The sequence below is a fragment of the Astatotilapia calliptera genome, chromosome 10, assembly GCF_964374335.1.
Source record: "Astatotilapia calliptera chromosome 10, fAstCal68.1, whole genome shotgun sequence".
NCBI lineage: Eukaryota > Metazoa > Chordata > Actinopteri > Cichliformes > Cichlidae > Astatotilapia > Astatotilapia calliptera.
The window spans coordinates 6,799,377-6,811,006 of record NC_137431.1 but is presented as its reverse complement, the minus strand read 5'-3'; the positions used below and the strand labels follow the sequence as shown (position 1 = coordinate 6,811,006).

Sequence of the window (11,630 nt, the reverse complement as noted above, 5' to 3'; positions counted from 1 at the left end):
CTCTGCCAGTAGCAGGAAAAAACAAATCAAAGCTCTACTTTGCTGAAGTGATGCATGAAAACCTGCTATAAGGAACGTAGGCACACTAACCGTGTACTGAAGGCATCCATGACGTTCATTTACGTAGCCAGCCACAGAAGAGTTAGATGCTGACGTAACGCCAACGGTTTAGCCTTTCCCTCACAGATACGTGATTAGTCGGTGACGCCGGACAGGCCAAGTGAGGGTTGAGCTTGGTGCTAGTATGGTGTGTTTAACTGCTGTCGTAAATACAAAATCAGACGTTCATGTGTTTCAAAGTAATTTGACATTTGAGAAAGCAATAAGCGTAGTAGCATTCTTAGCTTACATTAATTCAGTGATTGTCTTACACAGCAAATTCAAAAGTGTTAAATTTTTTGGTGTTAATAGTCTTCTTGCAAAAGTAGAGTTAATTTTACTCTAAGCAGAGTCACATTCTTTTAATGTAACTCTGAGGTGTAAAATGATAGTAGTTAAAATCGAGTGTTAAAAATTAGTCTTTCTCTGTCAAATCTGGAGGTGTTACAATGGAAACATTAACTCTTGACCTCTTAACTCTGAACTCCTAGAGGGGCTATGACACCAACAGAGTAAATTCACAGACTCCGCCCCCAGCACGGCTCCAATCGAAGCTGAAGTGCAGCCGTTTCAGAACATTTTGCTCTACATATTTGAGTTGTTTGCCATGCTTGGTAAGTCATTTTTTCAACGATTGTTTCAATTATTATTATTATGAGCTTTTACTTCTGTGGCTCTTTGGAGTTGAGACAAAGCTGTGTGAAAGGCATTAGCCATGTTGCTCGCTGATAGCATAATATTCTGTTTTAGCTAGCTGAAAGGTATTGTTTGCGGGCAAATACCACAGCCTTGAAAAAAGCTTGCATGTGAATTTTCAGTCAAACTTTTGGTCAAATACACCTAAAACAATGTCTAGAATGTGAAATGTTGGTATAATGGTGCTACTTGAAGCCTGAAAACGATCGCCCATAAAAATAAAAAAAAAACGAGCAAACAGCAGTAGCTGACGTCCTGACTGGATTCTACGTTAGCATAGATCCCTCCAGAGTTTTGTGCACACGGTTTAGGTAAAAATGAAAAAGGTTGAGGTTTTACATTTAGTTCAGTATTACCTGTTGCCTGTGTCCTTGTCTTTTGGGAAAATACTTTACACAAGTAATGGCTCAAAGAGGATTCCTTTTTTTTTTTCTGTGCTGCAATTGTTTACTGGATTATTTGTGCCATTAATTAGTGTCAACTAATTTTTATTCAATCTCCGCACAGGATATGCTTGTGAAGATGGAATATGGGGGAGAGCAGAAGTGCGTTGAAGTTCCACAAAGGGATGAATGAAGGACATGCATATTGTATTGAAGAAATAAGTGATGAGAATGCTGTTATTTGCATTTACCATGTCAGACCTTTTGATAAACAAAATTCTAATGAAAGTGAGAACATGTATGCTGTTACATCTTTCAGAAGATGTTTTGAAATTGTGGTGCACAGTTCAGAATAAATGTTTTTCAAAAACCATTGCATCTTTTTAGTAAATGTTTATTTCCAAAAAAAATTTCTAGAAGTTCAGAACAGTAAAATTCCCGCTTTTTAGAATGAATTAGAAGATAACTCTTACGTAGTTAAACTAAAATACTCTTTGAGAGTTAATATATAAACTCTTAACACCAAGTGTTAAATTATCAACTCCAGACAGATTTGGTGTTTAACACTAAATCAGAGTTAACATACCAACTCTCCAAAAAGAGTTAAATTAACACTTTCTGGTGTGGACCCATATAGACACTTTAATAGTGTTGAAATCAAATCCGACAGTGTTAATTTGGACATGCTGGATTTGCTGTGTACTTTTAAATCTTCACTATAATAAAAAAAAAAGTACTATTGAATCTTAATATCCTGACAAACGTGTTGTGGTTTTGTTTTATTTTCTACCTTGTGTTTACAAAATACACGTTATAAAACTCATAAAAACTCTTCATGTGGGTATTTTACCTGCCTTACCAACCACCGAATTAAAACAAAGCTCACCTTGGAAAGCATGTTTAAATTGTTTCCATCAGTAGACAAAATTATTCTCTTCTAGATCTTTCATCCACTTTGCTGAACAGCCCTCTTATTTTTATCAACTCATTCGCAAAAAACAAGTAGCTTCAGATGAACTGCTGAGGAGTGTTACTGACTAGCATTAGTATTAAGTCAAGCACATTCATAGCGAGGCAAGTAGTTCTGGAATGAAAACTAAAAATAACTACTGACCATGAAAAGTAAGGACTTTTAGGGTTTCTATTTTGAAATTGATTCTTTGCTGTTACTGAAACCTCTTTTGACAGGTGTGCTTCCCTTCACTTTCATCACTGGTGCTCTGAAAACATGTCCAGATGATACATTCATTAGACAACCACAGCAGTCAAACTGCTTTTCCTTCTTCTTTTCCTTCTTTCAGCTGCTCCCTTTAGGGATCAGCACAGCAGGTGTTTCAATCGTCATATGGTTTAATACCAACGTATCTCTAGAAGCCTCTTGTCACACCAACCATCTGCATGTCCTCCTTCACTACATCCTTGAACTTTCTCAGACACTAGCTCTACTTTTAAGATTAGGCTTAAAAAGAAGATGATCACTGTTTCCCTAATCCAAACTGGAAGCTGGTTCCATACAAGAGGGGCCTAAAAATTGAAGGCTTTCCCTCCCATTCTACTTTTAAATATCCATCCATCCATTCGCTTCCGCTTATCTTTTTCAGGGTCGCGGGGGGCACTGGAGCCTATCCCAGCTGTCATAGGGCGAAAGGCGGGGTACACCCTGGACAGGTCGCCAGTCTGTCGCAGGGCTAACACATAGGGACAGACAACCATTCACACTCACTCGCACATTCACACCTAGTGACAATTTGGATTAATCAATTAACCTATCCCCACAAGCTGCATGTCTTTGGACGGTGGGAGGAAGCCGGAGTACCTGGAGAGAACCCACGCAAACACGGGGAGAACATGCAAACTCCACACAGAAAGACCCCGGCCTGATGGTGGAATTGAACTCAGGACCTTCTTGCTGTGCGGCAACAGTGCTAACCACCGTGCCACCATGCTGCCCACTTTTAAATACTCTAGGAAAAAATAAGTAAGCCTGCAGTGCTAGAGCAAAGTGCTCTAATGGGGTGACTAGAAAGTCATTAAGATAAGATGGGGCCTCCACCCCATGTTTTTCTTTTGTTAGTTTCACCATTTCCAAACCATACACCAAAGCAGGTCTCATTACCATATTGTAAATGCTCCCTATCACTCTTGTTGCTTCTGTTACAAATCAACCTTGACACTCAACATTCTAACTAAGGAGCTTTAAATAAAATCTTTCCCTATAGCTGCTTTGCAGTTATTAAGCATCATCCACCATAAAGTAGTATCTTGCAATTTAGTTTCCCCAACACTGTATGTTTTTCAAACAATACTGGAAGTTTGTAAGAAAAAAAAGGAGAAAAAAGTGGAGTGTGGTCCGGTGGAAAGTGCCCCACCAGTTACATTTGGCAATGTTTATTGTTATCATTACTTATGATGCAGTCATGTAACTTTTAAATCAGCGCAATAATATTCAGTGCACTTAGTGTAGAACAGAAAGTAACAACAGAAATATCACTGCTTTTTGACAGCCCAACAAAACCTGAATGCAGCATAGGAGAAGTGGATGTGTGTGGCAACATGTGAGGCAGCTCATGGAGGCGTGGCTTCTTCACAGCAACATATTTCTTGCTGGGGGAAAGAACTGTGAGCCTCACAATCCCATGTGTGCAAACCGAAGCCACGCCACCCCCCCCCCCCCCCCCCCGACATTCTGCAAAAGAGATGGCAGAAAGAAATGCAGTGTTATCTGAGTATGTAATTCTTACATCCTCTGAACGTGATATGAGTTAATTGCTGCCACTCTGACCATTTGGGCATTTAATTACGTTTCTTCAGGTAGTTTACTGAAGATCAATTTGCATGCATAAGGGGCTATCATCTCAAAGTTGACATACAACTTAGATACTCTCTTATTCATCAATCCAGACCAAACGCACGACCACTGAGCACTTTGGAGGAATGTAACGAATTTAATTTTGATTTAATTTCTAAAAGCAAACAAACAAACAAAAAACTAATAAAGTATCCAATGTAATGACCCCCCACCAAAAAAACAAAACAAAACACACACACACACCATGGGTCAACTGGAGTCTGCAAGGGCTAATGAAATACAGCAGTGGTGCAATTTAAAGCATACAGAGTGGAGGCTGACTTGCTTAAAGAAAGTGGGCAGAAAAATAATTGGACTACAGCAATGATGTCAGAATTCAGTTTTGTAGTATGGGAAAGTGGAAGTGATGTAAAAGAGTAGATTAGCAGCCAAAAACCTGCAGTAGGACACTTGAGTGGAACAATAAAGGGACGGTTTGTATGAATTCAAAAACTCGTACCAGTTTGCTTCTTGTCTAGAAGTATGAAGCGCCAGTCCGATTTTTTATGCCTGTGTTGAATAATGCCACTTGAATTGCTTTTTGAGTTGGTGGACTGCCTCTATGTGGTTAAATTACTGAAAATGTTATACTACATCTTTGAAAAATCCTGGTAAAGATGTTGCACCCCAACATCCTAAATAATTCTTGGATAAATGGCCATCCAACAAATTATGTTACTTGAGAAATTGTAATACATAATTGAACTGAGGTTTGCGGAGCTATAAAGAACTGAATATGTCTACATGTAGTAAATTTCATTATCGTTTTTTTTTTTTTACATTTGTGGCATACAACTTGTGATCCCAGCCCATCACACATCACTCACACCCCTGTGGTGTAGGGGGGTCACGTAGGTCGCAGTGGGTAAGGCCAGTCACGTGGTTTTGCTGGGTGTTGCATTACCACGTGACCCTAGTGGTGAGGTTGCTGCAGTGGCCCCATTAACTGCTGTCTGTCTTGCTCAATTTTAACATTTTATAATAGTAATTTTATCTGCACCTTTGACATTGTGGGTGTTGGGGACTGAGCCTCGGCCCTTGCAATTTTTTGTTGAGAAATGTAATTTTTATTTCTGTTGAACTATTATCCACAGAGTGATAATCTCTACCCATCTTCTGAAAGGCCTCTCAGATAGTGATCATATTAAGGATCTGATGCTAAATGACTAGTTGTAAGATGTGTAGTTAAAATGAGACTTATATTCTAAAGTGCTTTGAGTGGTCAGTGAGAGTAGAGACTAGAAAGTGCTATAGAAAGATCATCTTTGAATCGAGGAGGGGGCCTAAGGGTACATCTTTCCATATCTTACAATGCTGTGATTGTAGGCATTCCCTAACTCTCTGTGAATGTTACTCATGGCCATTAATCAATGGTCATGAAAATTTGCATATTAAAGATCAAGGAACTGACCTCACAGCCCATTGTTTATTTAGTGGGCGAGTTTCAGTGATTGTGCAAATGTACTGTTTATAAGGTTGGGGAAACCTGGAGTCAGCTGAGACTGAAGAAGTCACTTGGATGAGTGATGAAACGTTTCTCCCACTGAACACACTACATACAGATGAACAGAATCAACCTTTAGGATTTACTTACCTGGATACTGAGCATGCATCAAAACGTTTTTACATTATATTTAACATTTTTTTTTACTAAATTTTTAAACAAACCAAAGAAAAAAAATTTCAACAAACAAATGATTTATGTTTTACAGATATGGGACAGTCTGGGCAGTGAGCTACCAGAACCTTTTCTATAATTTAATATAAATATCATGCAGAAATAATGAGATGTTCTGTTGAAAACACACTTCTTTATTGTATACTAAGATATCTCAGGGATTAAATGTGCAGTTAAATATATTTATGCTGAAAAGAAGTGCAGTTTCACTTGTATGGTCCCCATATGATCAAAGTGGGCTGTATGTGGCCCTCGATGTAAAATGAGTCTGACATCTCTGATGTAAAATGTTCAGCAAGTGAACTTGTGTTCTGGGGGACCAAAAATGCTAAATGATAAAGGCTACAAAGACAATATCTAACACATGGGAGACCAAAATTCTAAAGCACAAAGTAATAAAAAGTGACAAATGTCCATTTTTTGCAGTTAGCTTGTACAAGGATTGAGTTCAGTACACATCCTTCCATTTGTATAATATTATAATTTATTCCTTAATACTCAATGAGCTAATAATACAGAAGAAAAAAATGTTCAAAAAACAGACATGCAGGATTTTTTGGTGTAATAGTAAGATTAACTGCTGCTCTCCTCCCTTCTTCATATATTTCACCAAAGGTCACAGCCAGGATTGAATTAGAGGACTTACAAGTGTCATGGGGAGTTGCATGGCTTATTCATTGAATATAAAAAGAAAAAGAAAAAAAGAATGGTACAAACAGCAGCACCATCTTTGTAGGTCTGATGGTCTTGATTATGTTGTTAAACTGCACTGATGGCTATGTGAAGTTCTTATGTTACAGTATAGTCACTGTGGATAGGCTTTTTCCTTTCTGTGGACAAAGACAGATTTTAACAATAAGGCTCCCAGGCAAGGCACTGAAATCGTGCTAAGAGTAACACCTCTTTAAAAATGAAAGCTCTACTTATTTTTATGGCTGTATGATTGTAACCAAGGTGTTTATACACGTGTGTGTGTGTGTGGCAGAGATGCTATCACTCTCTTATGCTAGCAGAATAGGAGAATTGGGGGAAATGAGCTTCTTGGCTGGGGTCCTCACAGTCCAGACTGTTATCTGTAACAAGAAGGCAATCTAAGTCAGTGACCAAGAAACGTGATATTAACTTTGAATAATGATGGATCAGTGCTGACGGGTCCAACAAGAAGATACTTACACTTGTTTGGGGGAGTGAGTGTGATTGTTTGTGCTGTGAACTCCTCATCAAAGTACCGGGTATCTGTCTCTGATGTTACTTGCGGTTTGAAGAGGGGGGTCAGCTGTACCAGGGATTGGAAGAGACAGATATCACTTGGTAACATGCTGGATTTATAACATGCATGTAGAGGAGGGTCTACAATGCAGTTGGCATAACTCATACCTAGGGTATCCATTTAAAATTCCTACATCACTTCGGTCTTGAGTTATCATATTCACAAACTTGGGTGTACATGCTACCAGCCTGCCGACCTGCCCAGTGAGGTGATGACATTACCCCAATACCCTTTTGCGGAAATGGGGTAAAAAGCCACTACTTGACCCAGCTGTCTTAACTAATTATAGGCTGTTTATCTCAAAAGATTTTGAACGAGTAGCTGTGAAACAGCTAACTAATTATCTGTACAGGAATGGTTTATTTGGAGAGTTTTAAATCTGAATTTATCACAGTACAAAAGCAGGGTTAACGAAGGTTACAAATGATCATCTTATGGCCTCATCTCTGTGCTTATCTTGATGCAGCATTCAATACTTGTTACACAGATCAGAGCATGCTGTAGTTATTAAAGTTACTGTGTAAAAACCTAGATGACCTCTAATTCAGACAAACCTAAAGTTCTTGTCTTTGGCCCTAAAAATCTTAGAAATATGATGTGTAACCAGATACTTACCCTGGATGGCATTACCTTGGCCTCCAGTAACACTGTAAGGAATCTTGGAGTTGTTTTTGACTACGATATATCCTTCAATGTGCATATTAAACAAATATTTAGGGCTGTTTCTTGCATTTCCACAATATCTCTAAAATTAGAAACATGTTGCCTCACAATAATGTTAAGCAATACTGGCGACCACCAGTGGTAGCCTCGTAGCACATACACCTATGGTCTCAATTTCAAAATCCTGCGTCGCTTTGTTTTTAAGTTATCACAATCACAAGATTTTCAGAAAACTTGACCTCTAAACTTGAGATTAATTAAAAATTCTGATTAATTTGAAAATTCTCGGTGACTTCTTTCTTGAGTTATTGCATTCACAAGATTTTGTAATGACAATACCCAATCAGCCTTTTATGGCTAAGGAGTAAAAAACACTTGTATTCCCATGCGCTAATATTTGTATTAATTTTTATTAGTTCAATTAGCTTTTTGCTTTACGCAGAAACAGCTAACAGAAATTTCCTTCAAAGAGCTACTTATTAAACTAATTATAAATTTATCCAGGAGTCTGAGAACAAAGTGCTCTATTATTATGGTGATAGGGTACTATGAGTTCTTTAAGAAAAGATGGGGCCTAAATATTTAACAACTTGTATGTGAGGAGAAGGATTTTAAATTTTACTTTGAATTTAACATGGAGCCAATGAAGTGAAGTCAGTATGGGAGGAATATGCTGTCTCATTCTAGTACCTGTTGGTACTCCAACTGGAGCATTTTGGATCAACAGAAGGCATTTCAAAGAGTTTTTATGACAACCTGATAATGAATTTCAATAGTCCAGCTTAGAAGTAATAAATGCATTAATGCATTTTCAGGACAAGATCAGAAATAATATTTTTAATTTTAAAGATACTGCACAAAATAAGTAAGCAGTGCTACATATTTGTTTAATCAAGAACATCCTGGTCAAAAACAACTCCAAGATTCCTCACCGTATTACTGGAGGCCTAGGTAATGGCTTCCAAAGTATGCATCTGGTTAGACACTGTGTTTCCAAGATTTTTAGGACCAATGAATCAGAATTTAGACGCAGGACATTTATTATCTTAAACAGTTTAACGAATTGGTGTGTCAGTGGGTATCAGCTGCGTAGCAATGAAAATGTATCGTATGCCTTTGAATGACACTGCCTAAGAGAGGCATATATAATGTAAACAGAATTAATTGTAGCATGAAACACTCTGGAATTCTATGATTAACCTTTGCAAGTACAGAACAATCTTCATTTACATGAAAAAATTGGAGTCTATTAAATAGATTTGATTAAAACCACTGCAGCGTACTACATTCTCTAACTACGGCATGCTCTTATCTCTGTAATAAAATCTTAGTGTCCAAAATATTAAATGCTGCACTGACAAGCACAGAGGTGAGGTAGGAAATTAGAAGTCATCCAGGTCCTTATGTATTTAAGACATTTCTGCAACTAAAAGTGTGAAAACAATCTCCCATATTCTACATTTGCCTTGACTATGGAGTAGGGTTGCAAGATGGAAGCCTTTCCTGACAAAGAAAAACATTGAAATCTGGCAAAAATTTGCAAAATATACATCAAGTATTCCACAAGCATGAGGAAACCTCTGATATGGCCTGATGAGTAGGCCAAACTTTTTGGTTGCAATTCAAAAGGTTGTTGGTGAAAAAATCAACACTTTGCACCACCAAAAGAACCTAATATCAATGGAATCTATCACATGTGGATTGGCCTGATGGCTACTTTCCATGGACATTTACCATTTATCAAAATTTGAGAACATCTAAAATCCGTGTCTGTGAAGGTTCCCAGCCATCCACCGTCATCGTAGTGTAAGGAGCTTGTCACTCCACCTCACCCAAATTCAAGTGTGTGTGAAGAATGTGGTTACTTTATAGTACATCTGGTGAGTGTTGGGATTCCTCATGAATGTTATTATTAATTTGGTTACTTTTTATTTCTCTCATGTCATGTTGCTATGGAGCAACAAGAATGCTACACTGCAAGAATGCCAGAATCCATCGTTTCATTTTTGACTCACTTGTAACTGCTGTTCCTGTTAAATGAAGACATGACTGATTGGACTGTCTGACTGCGCTTGATAAATAGAAATAAGTTGTTAAAAAAAAGAAAGCCCCACCTTTCTCTGTTCCACATCATGCCAGTTGATGGTGATAAAAAATTTGTGAGTCATTACTTCTTTGGCATCACTGGGACCTCCTCCTAACCTGTCAGTCCAAATGAGATTATTTGAGAGTAAACTAGGCATTTTTAATATAATCCACACAGAGTAGTAGTTTGGGCTAATACCTGTGCTTGGGATCCTTCTTGAGCAGGCCAGCCAGCAGGGACTTGGCCTCAGGTGAGAGGTTCCGAGGAAAGCGGATCTCCTCCATTAGGATGAGCTCAAATAAGCGCTCGTGGTCTTGGTTATAGAAAGGCAATCGGCCACACATCATTTCATACATAACTACACCGAGACCCCACCAGTCCACTGCGCGGCCGTAGTCATTATCTTCTAGGACCTGAGGAAGAAGAGACCGATTTCTCAACAGCAGTAAAAAGCCATAACTCTGAATTGGCACACCATAGCATTTGGTGCAAATAATGGCACACTTTTGTGAGTCAAAAATATTTCTTCTTTATATGTTTTTTCTTCTTTTTCTGTTCAAACTTCTTACCAGTCATCTTTTACATCACCCCTTCTGTTTGAAAGAGCAGGGCTAATCTTTTCTCTTAAGTGTGTAAAAAAATCAAATGCATCATTTTCTTCCTACTCTTTAAATAAGTGATCTGCATGTTTAAATGGAGCTGCCATTTAAACCATGCTTAACTGGTACTAAGGGGTCCGAATTGTGCCTGATATAATATCAGTGTATATCAGTGAGCTGATAAAAGGAACCATACCAGCTAAAATTCACCAGAAATTGAAACTCAGACTACACAATGTTTTTCTAATCTTCTACTGTCTAATTTGTTAATTCCATGCAAACTGTGGCCTCAATGTGGTCTTCTGCTGGTGTGGCCCATCTGTCTATAGTAGAGCCCAATATAAGTCAGTTTCAGTTCAATTTCAGTTTTAATTGTCATATGCAAGCTAGCACAGGGTCAACATTCCAATGAAATGTGTTTGACGTGCAGAAGACAAGTCACTCAGCAGTATAATACAGTAAAAATATTACAAATATTAACAGACTAAATATATATAAATATATACACAAATGTATAAATAAAAAAATCTTAAATAGAAATGTGACCATTGAAATGGGGGTAATGGGATATTGCACAAGGGATAAAGTGGCAGGAGTGAGCAGTAGCACAAACTGAGCAGTACAAGATTTTAGAGTTGCAGTTAGTACAGTATTGGACGGAGTAAGGGTTTTTATTTTTATTTAAATACTAATAAGAATGAAGTGACCAGTGCAGAGTGTAGTATGTTCTTGAGAAACTTTAGGACAGCTTCTGTGTGCATCCTGTGAAGTGTGGTGTCGGTATTCAAGTGTTGTAGTTGAGGTGTTGAATGGCTTGATGGTAAAAGCTGTTTTAATAAATAAATAAATAAAAAACCAACTGGTGGTCGCCAGTGGTACTCCTCTTGACACAATTTGGAAATCCTGTGTTGGCTTGTGCTCAAGTTGTCGCATTGACAACATTTTCAGGAAACGTGACCTCTGACCTTGAGGTCAAGGTCACTGAGATTTGAACTAGTCTGAGATTATGGTATGGCATGAAACGTCTACATCACCTCATTCCCAAGTTCACAAACTTGGGTGATTGGGTGTCTTGGGTGTAGCATGATTCTTAGTGATATTGGACATTGGTCAACATATCAACTCACACGTACCTTGTTTTACTGTACACAGGAAAAACAAACAAAAACAGAACACTTTACATGGCTCAACCAAGACAGCTTCTTATGCACATAAAATATGAGTAATAGATTTACAGTTGCAGCAAATCTAGAGACAGGGGACCAAACTATGATATTAAACAAGCTATTAAACAAGCTTGACAACACA

At 38.1% G+C, this 11,630-nt stretch overlaps 1 protein-coding gene and 1 long non-coding RNA gene across 8 annotated transcripts in view; one reads left to right on the top strand and one right to left on the bottom strand.

Moving 5' to 3' along the window:
* Nucleotides 1–1,552, top strand: LOC145431529 (uncharacterized). Its single transcript, XR_013911868.1, has 2 exons — nt 1–713; nt 1,303–1,552. It is a non-coding gene; the product is annotated as an uncharacterized LOC145431529 (long non-coding RNA).
* Nucleotides 1,553–5,820: 4,268 nt separating this feature from the next.
* LOC113030100 (RAC-beta serine/threonine-protein kinase-like) overlaps nt 5,821–11,630 on the bottom strand; it is a 48,327-nt gene continuing 42,517 nt past the window's right edge. For all 7 annotated transcript variants that reach the window (XM_026181218.2, XM_026181219.2, XM_026181220.2 and 4 more), the window contains 4 exons: nt 9,922–10,136; nt 9,752–9,839; nt 6,878–6,980; nt 5,821–6,777 (listed from right to left, as the gene is read on the bottom strand). In XM_026181218.2, the coding sequence (XP_026037003.1) occupies nt 6,698–6,777; nt 6,878–6,980; nt 9,752–9,839; nt 9,922–10,136 (486 nt within the window). In that variant the 3' untranslated portion in view covers nt 5,821–6,697. The remainder of the gene's footprint in view (nt 6,778–6,877; nt 6,981–9,751; nt 9,840–9,921; nt 10,137–11,630) is intronic.